The sequence below is a fragment of the Pleurodeles waltl genome, chromosome 7, assembly GCF_031143425.1.
Source record: "Pleurodeles waltl isolate 20211129_DDA chromosome 7, aPleWal1.hap1.20221129, whole genome shotgun sequence".
Taxonomy (NCBI): domain Eukaryota; kingdom Metazoa; phylum Chordata; class Amphibia; order Caudata; family Salamandridae; genus Pleurodeles; species Pleurodeles waltl.
This window is the reverse complement of record NC_090446.1, coordinates 842802392-842827577: the sequence shown is the minus strand read 5'-3', so window position 1 is coordinate 842827577 and position 25186 is coordinate 842802392. Positions and strand designations below refer to the sequence as shown.

The window sequence follows — 25186 nt, the reverse complement described above, 5'->3', positions numbered from 1 at the left end:
TGTCCATTCCTGACAGTGGAACAATGGATGCAGTTTGAAAGTGTATTTACAGCCTGCCACCCTATTTTCTTCAGTGTCCAGCAGTATTGTGTTTTGTCTAAATGAGGATTGTGATGTTTCCAGAGCCTTACTCGAAAAATGTATTGACACAAAGTGCTGGTTAATTGTCACTTAGTAGGAAATCCTGAACAGAAGGGTTTAAATTTAAACTGTGACAATTTTAATGCAAACATGGGCTTATAAGAACATTAAAGTTTTGTTGTTTGTAACTTTAAAAAAACGCATTTAACTATCTCCTTCTAAATTGCTAACTTTGGATGAATAAAATAGTCACTGTCTTGTAAGATCAGATGGTACAGAATAGCTGCAGTTGCTAAATACTAAACCTCTTGCCCATAAACAGGTAAACTGCTGGTAAGTGATAAACGAAGTTGAGAGGGTATTGTTGGGGGAGTGGTATTATTATATCAAGCATGCAAGTCTTGGGGAAGCCGAAGAGACAGTATATTAAGACGTGTTTTGGAAAATGTGTGGTAATTTAAAGATCTTATTGTTTACAGAAGAAACTCCATAGATGAAAATGTAGTAGTGCAACTCAAAGAGGAGATCCAGAAGTGGCGAACTCTCTATGAAGAACTGCATCAAAAAGTGAAACCATTCCAGGTGAAGTATTTCTTCTGTTAATTAACACCAAATTATCCTTTTTCCCTCTGTGCCATTGTGTTGACACAACCAGGAACCTTCATTTTGTAAAGTAATCCAAATTACCTCCTAATTTTTTTTTTTTGTCCTCATACAACCCAGCCACCAGGTCTTCCTTTGGTCTGGTACCAAACCATGCTCTTTGGCCCGGGGAGGAACAAAAGGCCTCCTTCTTTCTCTCTCACCAAACCTCCTCACAATGTGAGCGACCGCAGGGAGGGAATAATCAACAGGCAAAAATTCTATGCACTTACCAACAGTGCATCCAACCAAGCTTTAAAAGGTAACCAGAATTTCTTTGCCCTGGTGATACCCATTACCGTATCCATTTTGAATACATATTTCACTTGATCCAACCATTCTTTATAAAAGGGAATAATACTACCCACCCATTTCCTACAGATTTCTCTTCTAGCTAATAAAACTGTATAAAATACCCACTTCTGCATATCTGCCCTTAGATTTATTAACTGCTCCGATCTGCCAAACATGACTAATAGTGGGGTAATCTCGATCTCAACCTTCAACACTTCCGAAATTGTATGTCTCACTGCGCCCCAAACAAATTGAATCACCGAACACTCAAAACATATGAATGTCCAGCGCTTTTTCCATCCCACACTTTCCACATCTAATCACCTCACCTTTCGCCATCTTAGACAGTATGTATGGAGAAAAAAAAAAAACTATAGTGTAAATATATGATTTTGTCTAAACAGAGCAGGTTTCACCACTTGATATAGCGTGCCCCTAGACACCTCCCAAGCCTCCCCCAGCTGTGACTCTGAAAAAACATCACCCCAAAGTTCTTTACGCAGATTAAATTCACCATCCCCAGCGTCTAGCAACTCCCAATGCCACAAATTCTTTTGGGAGGGGATCTACCAAGATTTTATCCTCTATCTGGGACTGCCAACCACATCTCTTATCATCCTTAGCTATCCTCCCTTTCATTTGGAGATATTTTAACCTCGACAAAGCCCCACCTGTCGTCTTTGACATTTCCTCCCAAGACCGCAAGTCTCCTTTCTTTACTAAATCTCCCCAGTGTTTAAAACCTCCTTTTTAATTGGGGTGGCAAAAACATCCTTCAACACTCTGTGGTACCTGGCGAGTCCCAAACAGGTGACCATTTGCTATAATAATCAATCCCCACTAGGGACCTGACACTGAACCATAATTGGGCAGCATCCCTCGGACGTTTCAGCTTAATTTTTTTTAAAGAATTTAGGATCCCCAAATTTGAACACATAATTCAACCCCTCCTTTACTTGTGCTAACATAGCCTTAAACATACAACCTCTGAGTCTGTCATATCTAGAGCAGAGCCCAAAATCCTAACTTTCTTAAGTTAAAAAAGCCAACCAGACACTAACAAATCCGGTAGTGCTAATCCACCTTTTTCCCCTCTTCCTCCGCAGCTTTTTCCAAGAAATCCTCACTCCCTTCTGTGCCCAAATAAATGAATTTATCCGCTGCCGAAATTTGCCAATCAAAAGAGCTGGTAAAGCCGCGTATAAATCTGATACACAAACTAACAGATCATCTGCATAGAGGGAGGCTTTTTTTTCCCACTCCCTGTATACAAACGGATGAATTTTCTGCTCTAGTCTAATCCTTCTAGCAAGAGGTTCGATATACAAGTTAAACAATAGTGGCGAGAGTGGGCATCCCTGTCTCGTGCCACTTAATATTTTAATATTTGGATAGGAGGAGTCCAACTTCCATTTACCAGAACCCTAGCCGCAGGTTTCAAATAGACTAAATACATCACCCAACAATTTATCCCCAAAACCGTATTCTTTTAAAATATTGAAAAGAAAAACCCCAATTCACCCTGTCAAATGCCTTTGCAGCATCTAGCATTATTGCCGCTAGAGGGAGACTAACTGAGGTGGCAATGTCAATTGCCCCTATTAAACTCTGTCAATTTGTGTAAATGCCTCCCCTTCATGAATCCTTTCTGGTCCTTATGTATGAGACCACCCACCACTTTGTTTATTCGCTCTGTCAGCACCTTAACAAAGACTTTATAATCAGTATTCAATAAAGAGATTGGTCTATACTAGTCACACCTAACTGGACTTTTGCCTGGCTTCGAAACCACTGTGTTTATAGCGCTATTCCATGATTCTGGTAATGCCTGCCCCTTATCATATATCTCCTCGAACAGAACCAACTTTATCGGGACAATAGCATCCCCCAACATTTTATATAATTCAACCAGAATACCATCAGGGCCCGCAGCTCCCCACCCCCCTTGCACGACATAATTGCTGACTTGATCGCTTTCATCCTAAATTTATGATCCATCATTTCCTTCTCTACATCTGAAATTTTAGGGAATGTATCCGCCTTTTACTAACTTTGAACCTCTTCATCTGTTCCCACAGTACCCTCTTTGTATAGATCCATAAAAAAAGATTGAAAAACCTCCTTAACATCATAGGAACTGGACTGTCTGACCCTTTTGATCAGAGATCTCTCGGATTTAATTTCTTGTCCTATCCGTCTTTACTTCCCAGGCCAACAATTTGCTGGGATTCTCTCCATATTCAAAATGGGCCAACATACTGGCATCCCATCTTTTTATTTTTTTTAACCTGGACTGTAAAAAGGCCTCTAATTGCAATTTCAAACAAGACATCCTAACCTCGAACTGCTCTAAGGATTCTAAACCACCCATCTGTACGTGATCACACTCATTCATTTGCTTTTCCAACACCCTTATTTCCAATCTACACTTCTTATCGCTTAGAACGGTGAGACTTGTAATTTTGCCTCTTAGGCTTTAAGCGTATCCCAAACCATGCTTATAGAAGTGGAACCTATGTTAAACTTAAAAAATTCCTCAGTCTCTATAAACAATTGCGACTTCACCTCATCCTCCAATAATAATGCTTGATCTAATGTCCATCTTATCTCTTTTGGTGCTAAGATTGAGTGTTATAACAGCAGAATGATCTGACAAATGTACGGCCTTATATTCAAAATTATTCACCATATCTTCCAATCCCGCATCTAACAAAAACAAATTGTTTCTAGATCCATGTCTATACTTCTCATTCTTAAAGGAAAAGACCCATTGTGTACCAGCTCTTACTCTCCAAATATCCCGCAAACCCAATTCTGTCATCCTGGATTTCAAAACATTCTGAGATTTTAACAGGACAGTGGACCCAGCACTTTGTGACCTGTCTAAGTCATTATCCAACAGAACATTAAAATCCCCCCATAACTATCGGATCAGGAAGATCTAGAAGATGCAGGAACATTCCTTTTTATTGGTTCCACGTCGTCAGTTTGGACCATAAAAACCAACCACCGTAAATACTACATCTTGAATCTGAAGTCTAACTACAACCCAACGACCCTTGCTATCCACAAGTTTTTAACACAACCGCATTAAGTTGGTGTTTAATGATTATGGCCACCCGTCCCCCTCCCCCTAATATTCGTAATATTCTCTGTTAAAAACCACTAGTTTGACCCACTGCTGAGAGTTAAACAACTTAGAACAGTGGTTCCCAACCTGTGGTCCGGGGACCCCTGGGGGTCCGCGAAGCCTTCTCAGGGGTTCCGCGAGAGCCTAGAAAATTACAAAATATTAACAAATAATGACAAATTAGGTCCCCAGCTTCCAGTAATGACTCAGATGGGGGTCCCCGGATTCCCATGAGGATTCAGTGGGGGTCCCTGGGTTCCATTATTGTTAAAGTGGGGGTCCACAGGATTCAAAAGGTTGGGAACCACTGACTTAGAACATTCAGGCCCCGTCAAATGAGTCTCCTGCAAAATGTAAATATGTGCTGGATAGTCCTTCAAATATTGCAAAATTCTATTGCTCCTACCGTGTAATCTTAGCCCATTTACATTCCATATCATAATATGAAGGAGACTACTGTCCCCACCCGTTTTTTTTCTTCAGCATCACCTATCTGTACCCAATCTAAATTTCCACTCTGTTATATTCTGGTGAAACTGGGGTAGAAAAGGTTTTCCTTTTTATATATTTTTTTCTTTTTTCCCAAATGCTCTCCATATTGTGCTCACTGCCCCACCTGTCCACCCACCCACCCCCCAGGGAACCCATCCCTGATTCACATAGGCTAGTTGGTAAAGCCCTGACTATGGCGCGCCATCACGAGGAAACCGACCAGAGGGACATTGAGAGGGGTAACTACCCCATCTTTCAAGGTGCTCCACATCTAATTGACTAGCAAATCATCTGCTGCTTTTATATCTCTTAAATTGTGCATCTTATTATTATATATCACTTGCAAAGTAGCTGGGAATTGTTCTGACGCAGCCAACTTCTTAAAATCGTCAATACGATTACCCAATTCCCACTGCCTACTAAGAGTTGCGCTAGCAAGGTCTGACCTAACTTCAAAAGAAAAACCTTCTCATCTTAGTGATTTCTGTTTTTAAAGCCTGCAACAAGATTTTCTCTTTTAAAGCATGTCAGAAAATTGACCAGAATCTTCTGAGGTTTCTTCCTGGCAGGATCTCTTCTAAACGGATCCCTATGTGCCCTCTATATGTCCGCCGCAATCTCCCTTTCAGATTCTTCCAACTGTAGGGTTTTCTTGATAAGTGAGGCACAGAACATCTTGATACTATCCCCTTCCTGTCCCTCCGGTATGTTAAGTATTCTCTATTTATTTCTCCTAGCCATATTCTCAAATCGCTCCAGCTTATCACGTAAGTCCTGCTCAGAGTCCTTCGACTTCCGCAGATCCTGTTGAATCAATACTACTTCTTCTCGCAAAGTTTCCATAGACTCTTCCAGAAGCTGCGTTCTTTTTTCCAGCAAGTCAAATTTACTCTCCAATGCCTCACACATCTCTTTTATGCTGGCCTGATTTGCCTCAGACACAGAGAAACCTCTTTTGGTCTCCCCAGTACTGTTTTGCAAACATCTCTTCTGTAGGAGAGAGACAACCAGCCCCCCCCCCCCCTTCCCTCCAATCCTTGACCACTGCAGAACACCCAGCCCAACATTATCAAGTCCTGTTAACATTTGGGGGGGACTCACCAGCTCGATCCTCCTGTAAATTTAAGATCCACCATCGCAGCTGAACACTGATATTTTTCCCCTCTGCCGTCTTCGCCTGTCGTTTCCACACCCCCTTCAATCGGGGCCACCTCCATCCTCACTCCCAGAGGCCTGCGCCCCTTCCTCCAGGCCCGTAAGCTTTGTACTATTGTCTGAGGCCACCAATGGAAGAATTTTAAAGTAGGACCGCAGCGAGGGAGTTATTTTGGGCCTCGCACTAACCGGGGGGGTCCAACTTCCCCCTTTTAACAAACCACTTTACCTGGTGTAAGTTTTCTAGAGAATTCTCCTTTAAACAGTCACTACTCACAACCCCACACCCACCAGTCTTACTCCCAAGGCTCACCTCATGTGAAAAACTATCTTTTTCCAAGCTGCCAATCTCTCTTGCCCAAGCCTCCTCCTACCTCCACTTCTCCCCTTCACTAGGCGAGCTTCTCCCTCCAGAACATCCTTACTTCCATCTGTTCCATTGGGTCCACGGGGTAGAAACACTACGTGTTACTCCTCATGCGTTGCTGGCAGTCAGCCAATTGCTTGTGCTGACTCTGCCACTCCTCCTGCTGCCGCCGCTGCTAATCCTCCCTCAGAGGGAAACACGCCACAGCGAGGCGCGTCATTCGCAGCTCCGGAGCTGCCAAATTCCAGTATTCCGTGCCGGCGGCACCACTCAAGGAATACCGCTTGCCGGTAATCCGGCACATGTGCCCTCCTCCGCTTATCCCTCTTCCCGGTTCCTCTACGCGGACGCTCCGCGGCCCGCTACGGTGCCGGCCGCCATGTTCCCCAAGCTCCTCCACGATTCCCTCCTACAGTTTTTTATTATAAATGTTAACACTTTGGTTGTAATGAGATTAATTTTCTTTGAGCCATTCTAGACTATCTTAATCCTGTTTCAGGACCTGCTGGACTTTAAAGTTTTTGTTGTAGTTCTGATTGTCATTTTGAATAAAATTAAACAATGTAATTGTGTCTGAATAACATGATTATATTTAATTCCAGCAACAATTGGACATGTTTGAAGCTGAAAAGAACGCTTTGCTGAATGAACATGGAGCAGCCCAAGATGAACTCAATAAACTCAGTGAAGCATATGCAAAACTTCTTGGCCATCAGAACCAAAAGCAAAAGATAAAGCATGTCATGAAACTGAAGGAAGAGAACATTCAGCTGAAACAGGTGTGTATATTGGCACTCAAAGATTGATTAGTTAAGCTCAATGCTGGAAAGCACCATAGGGACCACTTTGGATCATTCATCAGAGATTAATGTAGCAAATGAGGTTTGGTTCAAAATGTGTGGTTTTTGATGCTGCCTGTAGCTAGAAATTAGTGTGGCTTTCCTTTGGCCATTCGCACTTTAAAGTCTTCTCGCCCCCACACCCCTTTTTATTTTATTTTTTTCACTTTCAGAAGTGTAGGAGCGTGTCTTTCATCATTCAGAAGTAACATTTGTTCAGTTATTACTCTGCACCAACTTGGTTATAAATGTACAGTTCACTTCTACCATTTCTTTGGCATCTTTAATTTTTTTTGTGTCTGGACGTCTAAAGATTCATTTGTTAAGTATTGCCACCTCAACAGCCTATTCACACTTTCTGTGCAACATTTGACATGTTTGATCAACTGTTATTTTGGTTCTGACTTATATGAGAGAAAATGTGCACCCATCACAATTGTGAATAGGGATCTGTAATTTCTTTAATGAAAAACATTAATTTAGATTTGTTTCCCTTGTTCTGCATGCAGGAAGTGCAAATAAGGGTCTTGTGCTGTCCCATTAGTCTCACCTGCAACCAGTCTGAGCAAAGCTCTTCAACATACACAGGTCTGCAGTTTTTCGGGCAGCCATGCAGTCCAAGGCTTTGTTGAAGTTTGTTACATTACAGTATTCATGCCACATCCCAACCCAATAGCCACTTTGTTTGCTGCTGGTCATCTGTCAAGCTCTTGGGGTGGAAAAAGGGGGAATCTGGTTGTGAATTGGTAAGTGGGTGGTACTGCAGTATTGGGAATACTCAATTAGTACGGGGAAAGCGCGTGATGTGAGGTATATCGAGTAGCACAAGAGGGGGCAGGAAAAGCAGAGGTGAGGTTGTATTGGCTCTTCCTGGATGTAGTAACTAAATCTGGTGGACCTTGACATCAAGTTAACTATCAATTTGTAACATGTGAAAGATAATGCTTTCAAGAAAGGTCATAGAAGTCTAACATTTAATACACAAATGTTCAGCAAGAAGCATCAAAATTATTCCTAGTAAATGGTTCCCAAACTTTTTAGAAATGCAATTTTTAAAAAAATGTAAGCGTGAATCTTTCTGGATTGAGATATTCCAGCATCTAGTGGTTTGGTCTTAATCTCCTTTTTGTAGTCTCTTCTCTTTGTTGGGCATCGTCTGGTGCCACCCTTTGGTGTCTAGTCCATCCTTTTCCTGAAATCGGTCACCCACCCCAGAAGCCCGTGTTCATGGTCACCATCTTCAGATTCATGTTCCCTCTGTTGCATCTGGAATCACAGATGTAAAACTCTCCAAGAAGAAAATCAATAGTTTGTTGAAGAATATACAATGCGGGATTCACCAAGAAACACAAAGGTTTGTGGGGCACATGGGCATCTGAAGGGTGCAGGTTGGATAATGTGTAGCTAAGGGGCTTCCTGCGCTAGGTGAGATTGAGAACATACCCTTTAGGTTCTGCCTGGAGTTTGCACAGAGGGACAGCCAACAGGTGTACAGCTTTTGACTAAAGGGAGACTACCACACCCATGGCTGCAGGGTGTGCGTTAAGTTGAAGCCTAAGATGATGAGAGACAGGTAGAAATGGAGGCAGGTGGACTATTCCATGTGGGCTCTAATCAATACACCTTTCAATGGAGAATGTTTGGTGGTGTAGTGGATTACATTGCAGCAGCTGAAAAAATGAGATGCCAAAGTCTGTGGGAGCCTTACAGTTTATGGACCATCAGAGGGGAGCTGCTTCCAAACAATACCAGCAGAAAAGGTGAATTTCCAACCCACCATCCCACACCAACACTTCCAGTAGACAATGCAGCAGTGGCAGTATTGGATGCCAAAGTGGAAGTTCTTTTACAGATGCATGGGAGAATGGGGAGTGGGTAATCTGTTCAGAGGTGCGGACCTCTCAAGCAAGTGACTCACAAAACAAGTCCCACCCCCCACCCCCCCCCCCTCCCAAATCAGACTAAGTACCTGCGGAAGGGAAGACTGGGGACCTTTTTCGAGCGGAGGATGTCACATCAGACAAATGGATACTCAACATCATCCAACAAGGCTATTGTATAGAACTAATAAAACAACCCCCCCGCCCCAAAGTAGGACCAAAAGAAAAAGCAAATGGAAAAGTCCTATCTAAGACAGAAGGTGAAGGATGTCTTGAAGAACTGGGCAATAGAAAGAATAACCTAAAGAACGTAAACATAGGAAACTGCTCAACATGTTTCCTGGTTCGAAAATCGGAAATCACTATAACCAAAATTAGACCTTGGCTTCTTAAACAAGTTCATAAAGAAACAAATTCAAGAGGACAACATAGCAGGAGGTTATTCTGCAACTCTGGGAAGCAGACTACATGGCAACTATAGACCTAAAGGACGTCTACTTACACATCCCAATGGACTGGCCTAAGTTTCATATTAAACAAACACTGCCAATGCAGGGTGCTACCATTCTGAATAAAAGCTGCACTGAGAGAGCTTAAAAAATGCTTTGCACCTGTAGCAGCACACTTAAAGGAATAAGTGTACCCCTACCTATACGATTGACTGACTGGTAAAGGCAAACTCCTTTTCGAAGTGTGCAGGCAGCATCAAAACACTAATGAAAACAGTCCAGAGGCTGGGTTTCTCTAACACCAGAACAATCATCACCTACACTAGAAAGGGAAAAGTTCTTCCTAGGAGCAAGAATCAGTACAACTCGAGCAAGAGTATTCCCCTGCAACAAGAGTACTGGCAATAAAGACAAATCTGCCACTACCACAAGGGTCAGTCTCTAACAGTGAGGACAGTTTGGAAGATGCTGGTCATGTATTCTGCATCCCACTAATTTCCATATCTGAGGCTACACATGAGACTGATCCAGAACCAATGGTCCTAGGCAACTGGGAGTTGGGAGGGTCCATCTGTTAAGCAGAAAGTACAGGAGAAATGCTGTAAGAACAGTGGAAAGGTCCTTCGCACCACCCACTGCAACAGTGACCATCACCACAGATGCATGTCACACGGGATGGGAAGAACACATGGGGAGGCACATCAGCAGTTGGGAAGCCACAGGGACTAATACAGCACATAATCACCCTGGAACAAAGAGACAATGTCCCTTACCTTAACAGCCTTTTAGAAACCACTATAGGGAAAATTGATACAAGCTCAGATGGACAGCATAATAGCAATGTTCCACGTCAACAGGCTGGGGGAGAAAAACGTAGGAAATAACTAAGTCCTTCACCCTATCAAAACAAACACAAGAAATTTGGAAGTGTCCATTCAAAGGGAGATGACTGTAACAGCAATACACCTTCCAGGATTGGACAATGTGGAAGCGTATTCAGTGAGTGTGAACTAAATTAGACAGTGGTCAAAAAGATGTTCCAGAGGTGGGGGACACCAAAGATGGCACGGTTCTCAACACCAGACAGCAAAATGCCGACTTGCATTCAAACACTCGCCGGACTACTTCCTGGAGAATGCATTTATATTGGTATGGGAAATTGGCATATGCCGGTTTGCCTAATCCCGCTATTGCCACAAGTGTTCAACAAGTAGTCACCTATGATGCTAATCCTCATCGCCCCCACAGAGGGCAAGATAAACATGTTTCTCCAAACTGATAGATGGCACTGAATAGCGTGCAGACTGCCAGTGTATCACGACCTACAATCCATGCAAGGGGAATGGTTGTCCACACCTTAAGTCTGGCAGCATGGGTCCTTAGGACATAAAATTCAGGCACTTGCATATCTTAGGCAGAGCAATGGAAGCGAGGCAAGAAGGCCAGCTACAAGAAAAAACTACCAAATGGGTGAGGTACACAAGGTGGCACCATAAATCAGGTCCCTTCCAAAGCAGGACACACCAGTCATCAGATACCTTACCCACCTACTGGACAGTAAACTGATTTACACCACACAATGTGCATTTGATAGCAACAGTGGCCTACACAAGTTCCATAATGACTAAAGTTTCTTTGCTACACCAGTGGTCAAGCTGTTAATAGAGGGACCAGGAGAATAGCTCCACCAGATTGCGCACAAACACTCATGTGGAACTGTTAGACCTGGCCCTTTCTACAGGGTCATCCCCAAACATTTTGCCTTCCTATTTTTTTTTCTGACCCTTTTTCTTGACGTTGGGACTCTGGGCACTTTACCACTGCTGATCAGTGCTAAAGTGCATGTGCTTTCCCTTCTAAACTTAGGAAAACTGGCTTACACCTGATTTGTACGTTTAATTTACCTGCAAGTCCCTTGTACAGTGGTATCCCTATATCCCTGGCCTGTAAATTAAATACTACTAGTGGGCATGCAGTGAGCTTGCGCCACCCACAGAAGTAGCCTTTCAAACCTGTCTCAGGCCAGGCACTGCAGAGCTTGCTTGCGCAGTTTACTGCCACAGGGACCTGGCATTTAAACTTTCTTGCCAGGCCTGGAATTCCCCTTTTAATACATATATCACCCCTGAGGTAGGCCCTAGCTAGCCCTATGGATAGGGTGCTGTGTAGATAAGAGGTAGGACACGTGCTTGTTTGTGTGGCCTGTCCTAGTAGTGACAAACAGCCTATTGGGTTTCACTGCAGTGAGTGTGACCTCTCATAGGGTTGCATTGGAAATGCCGTATGTCTAAGTGGTATTGTCTGATCTATGAGGGTTGAAGTAGGCATGTTTGGTATGGTGGGAATGGTAGTGAGATGCTGCTTACTTGTATGGGTGTCCACTGACACTAGAGCCAGGAGCCCCACCTTCCCCAACTTCCATTTGAATTCCCCTAAGCCTGCCAATGGAGGAGGGCAGGCATACCTGGGTTGGGGAGATACCGTCCTGGTTGTACTTTCACTACCTGCCTGGAGTAGTTACCGTACTGCTAGCCCAAGTAAGGTCTGAGCACCTGATTTGGATGCGCAACCATTAGTAGCTTGCACTGTATTTTGTAAAACCCGCACAGGTGCTCAATAACCTTTTTATCTAGTGGGGATTTACCTACAATCAGTTAACCACTGTCTTCCTTTCCCCTCCGTGTTTTCCTTGCAGCTTATGCGCTTACTCTGTTGAACGCACTTTGGCCTTATTGGGAGTGACTGGTGTATTTTCAGGGTCTACCATGCCTGCACAAGGAGGGTTCGATTTTATAGGACAAATGCTAAGGAATTGTTTACCTGACCGATGGAATCTAGTAACCTTTCTCTGTTTTGCACTCACTACAATGTTGTAGCATGATGCAACTTGTTTCAACAGTGGGCGTTTTTCAGGACAGGTGCTATAATATTTCTTCTTTGATATTTTTGTTCCTGATGGGAATGGTTCATTTTATGTGTATTTATGATGTCTTGGCATTTCTGATACGGTTTATTCTGACGTGCATTTTCGGTGATGACAACCTGACTACTGCTTCTGTTGCAGAATAGTAATTACCGAGGTGTTTACCGGACTACTGCAGGTTTTTGCAGAGTGCTGGTAATCTACTTGATGTTCTGACAACAGCTTGTGTAGCAGGACATTACTGATGCATATTGTTTGGTGTGATGTTTAATGTAATAGTTTTAAAAAAAAAATGTTTTTTATATATTATATTAACATGTTGTCTCTCCTTTGTGGTGTATTCATTGTCACTAGTGTTGTGTTGTGCAAACGTTTTACACTTTGCCTCTGGGATAAGCCTGAGTGTTCATGTGTGAGCAGGGGTTATCTTTGGGTGTGTAACTCACTCACCCTGCCTAGAGTGGTGGCCTGTGCCCGGGTTAGGTGCCTACCCTAGCCAACCAGGAATCCCATTTCTAACAGGAACTTAAACGTGGTGGTAACGCAACTGATGAAAGGCCTCTTTGAGCGACTACTCAGAAAAGCACAAATATTTGTCACAGTAAAACAGCGTTCCTAATTGTGATGGCGTAACTACAGTGTGTGTGAATCGCAAAGACTTCCCACCTAGGAAGTATACCTGCAAATGCACAAGTACATGGTAGTCATGACAACAAACACACTGTTCCTGTCAAGAATCCTATCCGTTTCACATAAACCAGAAAAGCCTCAATACCTAGCATCTTCCAGGAACCAAAGACTCCAAACAAAATAGCCCTACATACACTCTATGTATTCAGAGCAATAAAGTACTACCTGGCTTTCTCTCCAGGTAGTACTTTATTGCTCTGAATACATCTAAAACAAATCAGGAAAGGGAAACAGTTCTTCATCCTTCAGACGGGAGCAAAGTGGTGCTGGTTACTAAGAACACAACCGCAAGATGGATATCCAAGACAATCCAGTTGTCACAATAAGGCTGCAAGCAACTGTAAACTAAGCCAAGAGCACACTCAACAAGTGAGCAACCTTAATCTTCCTAGTGAACATTCCATTAAGCAACATAAGCATGGAAGCCATGTGGTTATCAGTCCACACATTCACAAAGTAGACATCCAAGTGAATAAAGAATCACATGTGGAACAGAGTACTGACACTATTTTGCAAGCTCAACCTCATTTCAAATCCATTCACTACAGTAATACAAAAACTACAAAGTCAATGCACAGCATGGGAATCCAGAAAAGTTTAGGCTTGCAGCTTAAAGAATTTTCTGGATTCACATGTGACACACCCACCTCCCTAGGAACTGAGGTGAGGCAAGCTCAAGATATAAGACCAGGGGAAGCCAACGTGAGCTATAGTGGATAAACAATTGCCAGAGATAAGAATCTGAAGATGGTGACAACTCAAGGTTTTCCGTGGCTGGGCATTTGACCATCAGAAGAATGTACTAGATACAAAATGTTTGCAACAGATGACTCCGAATTTAAGAAAAAATAGTTCTGGGCCCAACCACTGGATGATGGAATAATGCGCGGCATGAGAATGCAGAAAATTCTTCAAGCTGCATAACTACCCTACAGGTAAGTAACTGCTTTGTTTTAGAACAAACTTTTGTGACCCTCCTAACTGTAATGGACATAAGGAGTGGTGTTTTGTTATGTTTTTTTTTGTATGTATGTATAATGCATCTATAAAGCGTGTTCCTGCCCGAAGGCATTGAAGCGCTGACTAAGGTGAGACCGTGCAAGCTCTGAAGGAAAGAAGAATCGGGGTCAAGACTTATCGTGGAAAAAGCAAAGTCTTGACCCATTTTCTGAAAGTGAGATAGTTGTGCTCTCTCCTAAGTTCCAGAGGGGGTAAATTCCAATTCTTATCAGCCGCAATAGTGAAGGCTTTATCACCCCACTTCACCTTCTTGGTGCAGGGGACTTGGATTAGAGGGGGGGTGCAAGCGGAACGCAGCAGTCTTTCAGGTCTGTACCACTGTAATTTGGACGTCCGATACTTAGATCCGATCCCATGGGTAGCTTTATGAGTGATACAGGTTTTAAAAATGATCGGTTGGGCTACCGGGAGCCAGTGTAAACGTTTAAGGCTATCCTTAGCAGAAGCCGATCGTGGAAGGTTCAATAGCATTCTGGCAGCTGTGTTCTGTATCAGCTGCAATTTATTAAGGGATCCTTTTGTTTATTAAGGGATCCTTTTTTGTGTTCATTTTTTTTTTTTTTTTTTTTTTTTAATTGTAACTAAACCATTGTGTGGCAGTTTGTCATTAACAGAGAGCACATTTTCCGTTGAACTAGCAATAACTTTGCACAGATCTACTGTTTTACTGATTAAACTATGTAGCGCACAAAGGATAATGTGTGGAAGTCTGGTTTCTGTGAATATTTCATTTGTGCATCACCAAATGAAAGGATTAAAACAATTCAAGACCTATCAATTTTTTTTAGCACACTTCAGATTTACAAAAAAAAACTGCTTCATTTTGATGTCCCTAACTGTTGAATGTATGCAGTTAATTTGTAGTTTTTTACATTTTGTCTTGCAAAAATAACTTTCCTTTACTCCAGCAAGATTGTAACCTACTTCACTTCAAAACTCCTCCCAGGTTAAAAGAATAAGCAGCAGTTTGTCAGACGTGGCCTGTCATTTGACCTCTGCATTTGAAGCACCAAATCTAACACATCCAAATTTTTAAGGCTTCTTAATTTATTGCTCTGACTTTCATTACAAACCAAAAAACTGCTTGTAACGCACCAGTTAGGAAACGCTGCTCTTAGTACAAATTGCTACTTGATCTGACATATGATCAAACTTCAGATGGACACTAATGAGCAGGTGCCAGGCAATTCTCATGGTAAGGATGTGAGAACATGTTGAGTAAACAGATACTGTAGGCGGTGGGAAAAAGGCATACTTCACAGAATTTCATTCTGCTTCACTGAGCCAACTTCAGAACAAGGCAGTGCTTACTTTTACAGTTAAACTAAATGGGCATTGTACAGTACGGAATAACAAGATGCCAGTACGCTTATTTTGGAATTGTCCTGTTTCCCTGTCATGCCATAAATGATAGTTGAATAAAATGGAGACGTCTCTTGTTTCAAAGACCTATTTTTCCTCTTGCACAAAGTCCTTTAGACCCTTCGAAGATACAGGAAAGGTACCACCACGTTCAGGCAGTTGGTGCACCTGGTAAAACATCTAAAGGCAAGTTTAATTTGTGTTGATGAACACTCTAAAGGCAGCTCCCAAAAACCTCAACAGGCAAGTGAGTGCATATCCAGCATGAAGAATTGTCTGTCAATATTTCTCAAGCAACAGTAAGTAGTTCTTCTCATTCATAGGTCACCAGTGCCATTCAAGGATAGGTGCAGTACAGTTCGTTTTTCTGGCAACACCCCATTCCACAGCCTTAAAGTATGCCCGCAGAAGCCAGAGGCTTAGGCTAGTGACCTATCTTGGGCCATACACTGAGGGCTCCAGGAGAGACTCCCTCACCTTGGACCTAGGGGGATAATAAGGAGCAAGAGGTGCATTGTTGCATTCCTGCAGAGTAAGTGGTTGGTATTGGACATCTAGCCTACTTGCAAATGACGAAGCAGGAGCAGTTCCTGCAGGTGGCACTAGCCTATGGCCTGGAGGAACAGAACGCTTGCACAGGGAGTAATAAACCCATTTAGGCAGTCCATAACTCTTCATGGCAGTGTTGATTGCCTACACAAGGTGCAGGCCTTTCCAGCAGATCTCCAGTGTGGAATTTTGCTGCTGCACCTTTATGAACATATCTACTGGCTGTAGGGTGTGGAAGACCTCTGATTGGTAGTGAGGTAAGGAAGCTTGAACCTTAGAAGGGAAACTGGAGACAGTGTTCTGCAGTATTTGAGAACTGGCATATAATTGTAGGTCTAATTTAGTGGCTGAGACCGATGGGATGCCTTATGTTGCCTTCAAACCCACCTCTTTCTTAGGGGCTGTCCCTTGTTCTTTGTGTTGGCATAGCCCTGATGGACCATAGAGCGTTAGACATGGCATTTGGCCACATGGGTTAATTATTATTATTATTATTATTATTATTATTATTATTTTTTAAAGCTTTTCACCATCTTTTTCTTAAACATCCCTTTGCTTCTCCCTGCCTTTCCTGCTGACACTGCGATATGAACACGGGTTTGGAGTTGATCCCTAAAGCGTCACAAAACTCCTATACTATTCTTGAAATTAAGTGCATTCCTCTGTTGTTCAAGAGGTGACTCTGGGTTTCGAAACTGGGTTTGAAGTCTTTAACTCATTGGCTACAGTTATGGCACCTGTAACTGTACATGGATGTGCTTCGACCCACCCAGAGAGCATAAAATCACAGAATAGACACAATACGGAATTTGAATAAAGTCTACCTGGAGAGAAAGTAGTCCCCAAGGAGGTGGGTGGTCAGCAGATGTGGTCTTGGTCGCCTCAATTTTGTGGTAATAACAGATGTCCCTGGAATGGCATTTGAAGGAAAGAAGGGTGCATACCAGTAGGTAGCTGTCTTCTAACCAATCCCATCCTTACCAATATGGTCAGTTTTATATTATTAGCATGGAGATTGGAAATAAGAAATTTCGATCAGTCACATTTGCCTTTAGAACACTTGCACTTTACTCCTGCCAACAGTAAAGTGCCTGTGCTCCCCCTTTTAATGTGGTTAAATTCACACACTACTAATTGGCATATTTAACTTATGTACAAGTCCCTAGTATATGGTATGAGGTGTAATCAGGACCTGGAAGTTAAATGCCACTATTGAACTCTAGCAGCAATTGTGCCATCCACTACAGTTGCACTGTGAACACGGCTTCGGGCCTACTATTGTAGCATGACTGTAGTATTGTAAAAATCTTCCTTTTTATATATTGACACCCTTATGTAACCTTGTAGCCTTAAGACAGGATGCTTGGTGTCGGAAGCTGGCACTTTATATAGTATACCAAATCAGTTATACTATGCAGAGTCCAGGACAGGGTTTTCTCTAGTGACCGCAATGTGCTCCCTTAGTGTGTAGTGTGGTCAAGCAGCATTACGCTTATCAGAGAGGAGTGTTAGACATCTGCTATAGGCACTGGCTGAACCAACAAGGGGTGATACTTAGTGACACCTTTGGTCCTATTCTCCTTGGGCCAAGGTGGCTGGGTGCAGAAGTGTCCTGAGGTGTCAAGTTTCTGTCACTGGAGGCAGTTGCGGTAGCAGGAGCTTGCAGTAATAGGCTGCAGGCTGGAACTGAGGGTCCATTCCAGCTGAACCCACAAGTGGGCTCAGGTCTCGCAATGCTTGGATGTTGAGACACATTTTGGTCCTATTCTTGGTCTGGGGTGGATGGGTGCAGATCTGTCCTGAGGCATTGGGTTTTTGTCACTGGGTCACTTGCGGTAGGGGGGGGGGGGCTACACAGAGGCTACAGGTGGTGTGGAGAAGTCCACAGTTGGCAAACATGAGGTGGACTTTCTTTGGGGGGGGGGGGCAGGGGCACGCTGGCACCATTGGCCCACTTCAGCTCAGGCTAGGTGGCACAGGTGCAGTGGTGCTTTCTGGTGTCAGGTTGCTTGCAGGATGCAAGGGAGCAGCTCCACTAATCCACAGGAGATCCTGGGTCTTGGTTGAAGACTGGCAATCCTTCCATGCTTTTGGAGGCACAGGCAGTTGGGAGGACAAGTAGTCTTTGGCACAATTGTCGAACAGCAGGCAGGCTGGCAGGGCTGGGGCCAGTTCAGTTTCTAGTCTCCTGTTTTTGCTTTTGCAACTTGTCGTCTTTCAGGTCAGGAGGATACGCCTTTCTGGTCACAGGCTCTCCTTGGGGCGTGTAGGTAATAGCCAATGGGCTACTTAACCCTGTGGTCACTGCGCCCCATATATTACCACTTCCTGTGGGAAGTGGGCATCACCTTGTCCCGGAGTTCCTCATGCCATCTCCAAGAAGGCAGACTTTGAAATTTTGTGTCCACATCAGGTGGCTTACCTTTGGGGTGGAACTGGCCTAAAGGTGGACCCGCCGCTCTGGCTAATTTTATGCCAAATGGGCCCTAGGTCAAGGGGTTTGACAGCCCCTCACCTCTGAGGTAAGCTAGATGTGCCTACCAAAGACATTGGGCTCGCTGAAGCTCCCTGCCTTGGAATGCTAATTTGCAGGTTATCCTGTTGGAAGGGGTGTGGAACACCTCTGCCAGAGCATGCTTTGTTCCTGACCGCCCGAGACCGTAAGCGCTCATCCTTTGGGTCAGAAATGTCTGTGGTGGCAGGCTGGTTAAGACAAGTCAGCCAGTACATTGGTAGTTGGTAGGTTTTTCAGGGGTCACCCCAAAGGTGACTTCTTGGTGCAGGTATTAATAAATTAATCACTGGAATCAGTGAGGGTTTATTTTGATACAAGATGTTTGATATCCAACATCCTTGGTTTCAGTTGAAGCCATTGTGTAGCTGGTGAAGTCGTATTGACTTGTGTCCAGCACATGTACTTAAAATGGCTTCCCTGATTACTTATGTTTAAGAATTGACAGACATAGCTCCGGCATATCTGCCCTTGCAGATATATCTCCACACGTAATACAATGCACCCTGCCATAGGGCTGGAAGGCCTGCTGTAGGGGTGACCTAGATTTATTGCATGCAACGTTGGTGACCATGGCACACAGGCAGTGTGCCATGTTGTATTTTCACTTTTGGCTGCACCAAGACACAGCCTGAAATGGTAGTCTGTATGAGCTAGGTGAGGGGTTCAATGGGGTGGCACAGTACATGCTGCAGCCGTTACGGACCCTCTTTGGTACCCAAGCCCTAGGTACATGGGGTACTATTTACTAGGGACGTACAAGGGTGCCAAAGATGTTTCCAATTATGGAATAATTGTACAGTTTAGGGAAACTAATCTGGCACTGGGGACCTGGATAGCAGGAACCCAGTGTGCTTTGTCAAAATTGCATCAAATACCAGGCAAAAAGCTGGGTGACCTTGTCAAAAAGGGGCACTTTCCTGCATTTGGTATTTTAAAGTATTACATTTGGAAATGTAATGTTAATGAGCCCTTATTGGCTAGCACCCAAAAGCATTTTTCCACTATGGCAGGCTTAGCTGTCCCATGTAGAAAGCCAGAGGAGAGATGAAAGTATGAATAATGTATTTTCAGAATAGGACCACGTTTGTGTGTCCTTTCTGACAATATTGTCAAATCCTGCTTGACCTGTCTGCTGGGTTTACTTAGAACAATTGGGATACACTTGGAAAGGGAAAGAATAGTGTCAAAATAGTTCTTGTGGATCAACTGTCTCGTTGGTGAAATCTCAGCTTAGTTCTTCCAGATGTCTGGGTATATTGTGGGTCTAGTAGCTGCCTGGAACTAGATTTTAGTGTTGGATCTGGGAGGACACAGGGATTGCCATAGGACACAACACAAACTCCCAGCCCTCAAACACCTAGATTGGTGTTGCTGAAGACTTCCGTGATCTGGAAAATGCTCAAGTTGGGTAGAGTTGGCAGCCAGAACTTTTACCCCATTGTTTAGGACATGTCCAAGAGTCATTCCCACCCTCTACCTAGTGCCAGATAAAAATGTGGCACAAACAGGCACCAAGTACAGAGCACGTCCTAGACCTGCGAGAAATGAGATGAGGACTAAAACTGTTGCCTGAGAAAAGAACTGGACCTGCTCCCTCCTGTACCTAGGGCAAACATGTGGACTCTGTCTTAAGGCTGACCTCATCTTAAAGCCTCAGAAACAAACCACAAAATGCCTTGTCCTGCAGCTGATCAGTCGCGCCTGGACTGAACCCTGCTGTTGGCTTCTGTTGGACACTGTGTGGCTCCCCTAAGGTCCTCAAATGCATTAGCAGTGTATGCCAGTGGCGAATTAGGACTTCGTTTTTAAAGTCCAAAGGTAAAATTCTAGACCAGGACAAACCTGATTAGTTTAACAGGCCCACGTTCTATACCAGCCAGCCTCAAGTTGGACTTATGTCCTGGTCTACTGCGACCATTGACTATCATTGGAGCTTTGTGTTTCTTTACACTATCCACTTAAAGCTTTAATAGTTCATGTTTGGTTCCCTTATTGGATTTTTGTTGCTTTGTATATTAGGGGTTACTCTTTGTCTAATTTGGTTGTGGATTTTAATTGTTTCACAATTCAACTTCATTACTGTTTCAGTAATGCATACATACTTTGTGCATTGCCCCAAGTTAAGCTTGTCTGTTCTGTCATAGCTACCAGGGCCTTGTGTTGAGGTTCATTTGGTGACTTTAATGGTTCACCCTGATCAGGGATTTTAATATTATTTGAAGTAGATAGTCATCCACTCCAAATAATCCAGTTTCTTACACATGGCATTATCATTAGACTAAGCATCCTTTTTAATTGTAGACTTGGCAAGAGCATTCCCTCAAGACAATTAAAAAAAAAGCTCTGGTGTTCAGCACAAATTATCTGTTAGGGTAAAAGTAAGATGTTCAATACTTCATGTATTTAGAACATGCTTTCGATTGGGATACTGCTTAAGTTAAGAAACCTCTTTGCATCTGTTGAAATACAAAGTTGTGCATTTCCCAGAGCTTACTTTTGGCTGTCGAGTTTGTCTTTCTAAGAGGATGCAGGTATCGGTGGGGGGCAATGAACTCAGTAACTTGGATAGGGATCACATTCGGCATACTACAGCTGTTGCTTATTTGAAATACAGTCCCTACTGTGTATTCTGCATCTAGCTCATTTCGGAGACCTCCACAAAATAGTTAGTGATTTTACAGACGTATCATAAAAAAAAGTGAGGTTTAGTTGCATGCTAAATTGCCACTAGGCAACAATGGAGGAACTCCTTTAGAGTTGCGCTATGGATTATGGTCAGTGGGAGGCAGACAAAAGTAGAATTTTGTATCTGGGACAGTCTGGCAGTGGAAATGTGCTAAAAAAAAAACTGAGTACAATGGAAGATAGAACAACGGCGGTGGAGGCAGATGTCGAAGCACTAAAGGAACAGTCAGATACATGGAAGCCAACTTACTGATATGTGGAAATTGGAAGACTATGAGAATCTGCAGACGAGAAATAATTTGTGCTTTTTAGGCATAGAAGCGGTGGAGGGCAATGATATCAGGGTATATGAGTAAGACCTTGTGGGACGCATTTCCAGAGCTCACTAAATGGGATTGGGAGACAGAGATTCAGAGAGTACACAGATTTCCAATTATTAGACGAGAGGGAGGCTGCAATGCAGAATCTAAGTACCCTAGAGCTGTATCGTTTTTTATTTGGTAACCATTTATTAAGACAGGCTATCTTTGATAAAGCTCGTCCAGGCGCCCCCCCCTGTTGAGTGGATAATGTTACTTTGTTTTACCAGACCAGATTACTGCCACTTTACTGTGGAGCAGAGATGGTGTTTGCAGCAGTTGATTAAATCCTTTCAGGATAGAGGAGGTGAGGCATATTTACTGACTCCTGCTAGGCTGAAGATAGTGGTGCATGGGAAAGTTAAAATATTTACTTCAGAAATACAAGCAAAAGAATCCTTGATGGAGCTGAAAACCCGTAAAAGCTAGAGTGGAAATGTTTAGCGCCTTCGTGGCATAGATTACAGGGGTATTAAACAAGCTGGGGTCAGGTAGGAGTCTGGAAATCCGTGGTGGGCTTCCGACCAACACTGGTGGGTCACCATCATTCAGGCCATTGGTGGTCTGATTGCTCTTAGGGATGGGGGAGACCGGGGAGGGAAGGTGGTGTTAGCAAGAGATGGTGGGTAAAAGGGGGAGGAGTAGGAATAAGAGGAGGGGGAGACTTTTCGGAGGGGTGCAGGGGTGGAGGGGTGGTGAGGGGGGAAGGGGAGGGAGGTGGGATGAGATTGAAGGGGGTTTAAATGGGATTAAAAAAGAAAAATGGTTACCCAAGGGAAGGTATAGAAGGTGCAGCAATGAACGGCAGGTAGATTTAGTGCTAGGAGGGTGTAGGGAGAGACCGGAGGTAATGGATTATATGGGCACTTCTAATATTAATCATGGCAGCATCAGGAAGGACCTGCTTAAGGCATATAGATGGCTACATTGTGGATAGTATCAGTCAATATGTGGTTTGAATAATCCCTGAAAGTGGAGGAAAGTGGCAGAAGATTTGAAAATGATGAAAGCAGATAAATATTGCCTGCAAGAAACTCACATAGTGTTCTGATAAAGCTTTGTTGGAGTCTCTAGGTTTGCGTCTATTGGCATGTACTGAGCAAAGGACTAAAACTAGAGGGGTAGCCATTCTGGCAAGTAATACTAAATGCATAGTTATCCGGAGTAGGGTTGATCTGTTAAGAAGATGGGTAGTAATAGAATGTCAGCTGAGTAATGAGTTTTACGCTATGTTCATTGTATGACTCAGTGTGATGATCCAACACTCCTCGACCTTATCTCAGCTGAATTAGCAGTGTGGCCAGCCCGTATATTGTTTGTGGGGATCTGAACTTTAATGGAGCATGGGATAGACCACAGAATCTAAAGGAAGTTAAGAATAAAAGATACGTGGGGCATAAACCTAGAGTATTTCAGGCCCTCAGGAGTATGCAAAGGGAAGTAGGATTGGTGGACGCATGGTCATCACTGAAGTGGCCAGATCCTGGGTATACATACTTCTCAGATCCACATAGGAAAATGGCCCGGTTAGATTACTTTCTTATCGCCTGTTTATCTAAGGGATGCAAGAATGTAGTTATACCCGCGATTTATTTCAGACCATAACCCATTATTTCTAGAGGTTAAGGTTATGGATGGGCAGAGCCATAGAAGGGGCTGGTCATTCCAGAGAGGACTGCTGAACAATCCCATGTATCTACAGCATATGGGAATATGGTTGAAGGAGTTTTGGGAGTTTAATATGGGGTATGCCCCAGTAGAGATAGTGTGGGATACGTTAAAAGCTGGGATAAGGGGGGGAAATGCTTAGTTTTAGCATTAGGTGGCAGAAACAGGCAGCAGGTCAGATTCAGGAACTATTTGGTAAACTTCAAGAGGCAGAAAAACAACTTACTGTGGGTGGAATGGCTGTCAAGAGTGCTCTACATCAGATATCGGTAGCGGAAATGACAATAAATAACCGCTCAGCGGAGAGTGGCTGAGAAATACTTGGCAAACATAAGGATTGCTATGAATTCAGTGAGAAAGTGGGCCATTTATTGGCAGTACGGCCCGACAAAGGGCCACTTTTGGCTCGATCTCAAAGATTCGAAACATATGGGGAAAGCTGGTTATGGATCCGGATTTGATTAGGGAAGCTTTTCCGGAGTATTATGTGGAACTATATAGCGCTACTCCTGTCGACGCGGAACAGGCTGATTATGATTGGGTAAGGGAGGTAATGTGTGATAGGATTACTCTTGAAGAACAATTGGCATTAGGACGAAAGGTAAAGTCAAAATAAGGGGTCCCTGGATCGATAAGGAGAGAGAGAGACAGGAAATCAAATCTATCTTTGTAAAGAATGCCACTCTCCTATACACTTTACAAAAAACTAATTAATAAATAAAAATGACTAGAAAAATATATTTTTTTACTCCTAATAACATGTAAATCAATCACATAAACCTTAAAAAATACTACGAAGACAATTGATTACTAATGAACATTACAAAGACTCCAGACCAACATACACAGGACAACAAATCAGACAATTCTAATCACCAACACACACACACACACACACACACACAGATATAGATCTATATACATAAGAACATATGCATACACATTTAAATAGTTTGTTAAATATCCAAATAAACAATATATAACCAAGGTGTATTCACACCTGTACAGATTAACAATCTTGTCTTTTAATTTTGTAGATTTCTTTGCTTTCTATTATACAATATAATTGTGGTTATTCTTTCCACAGAGAAGCGCAAGCACCTCAGATTTTCTACCGCACGTCTTGCTAGGGAGTCTCCTCAGAGCTCTGCTCTTTCTTCACACCTTTTCAACATATTTTCTCTCAGAAAAACTTATCTGACCTGATTGGAAAATCATCTTCAACATGTCTGATAAGGAGAAGGGTCTTTTCAGGAATTGCAAAACTTGTGGCAAGAAAAGACTTAATTCTGAAGAACCTCACCAGGCTTACATATACACTGCCTCTATCCAGACCATTCAGCCACGCACTAAGTTTTTTGTCGTACCTTTTCCTCTAAGACTCTAAAGGATAAGGAAGGCAGATTATTGATATGGCTGCAGAAACTAAAATACAGGGAAAATCCAGTTTCTGACTTTGAGAGTGATGACTCTTCAACATCTAAAAAGTCATCAAAGAGGGTGAGATCAGATACAAGATCTCCCTCCCAACACTCAAGGAAAGCCCACAAAAAGGCTGATTCAGGGTCTTACAAGGGCCGCAGCCCATCTTCACCTCAGAAATCTTCCAGCAAAGGGGAGCGAGGTCATGCCAGCAGTTCAGAGAGGCATAAAAAAAATCCTCCTCTGTCCCGCCATCTGTGCCTTTCAAGAAACTGTCCTCTGCAAGAAAAGCAGTCGACAGATTCATCATCGATGAGACAGTCGGTGAGTGTTTTTCCGACGACGACTTCTACATTTCCACTGTTGACGACCGCTCCGACGTCCACGCCGAGTAACCCACCGTCGACAAGAACTGCATCGGCGTCATCATTGACGAACGTCTACACATCGTCGGCGCTTATGACTGTTTCAGCTCTACCGTCGCCGATGGTAGACTCGTCGGTGAGGCTGTCTTCCATCAAGATCTCCATGCGTTCAGCATCTACCACACCGCCGCCGACGAAGTCCATGTATGCGCCGTCTACTACATCGCCGACGAGAGAAAACATCACAAAACTCAGGAAAAACTGACCCCAAAACATCCCTCACCTAGTAAGGTGTGACC

At 43.3% G+C, this 25186-nt stretch overlaps 1 protein-coding gene across 3 annotated transcripts in view; it reads left to right on the top strand.

Moving 5' to 3' along the window:
• Positions 1 to 25186, top strand: part of HMMR (hyaluronan mediated motility receptor) — a 261939-nt gene that overhangs the window by 202506 nt on the left and 34247 nt on the right. For 2 of the 3 annotated variants that reach the window (XM_069199359.1, XM_069199357.1), the window contains 2 exons: positions 561 to 663; positions 6764 to 6940. In XM_069199359.1, the coding sequence (XP_069055460.1) occupies positions 561 to 663; positions 6764 to 6940 (280 nt within the window). Of the gene's footprint in view, positions 1 to 560; positions 664 to 6763; positions 6941 to 24187; positions 24317 to 25186 lie in introns of those variants that run through there. The other variant, XM_069199358.1, reaches the window with a different exon arrangement.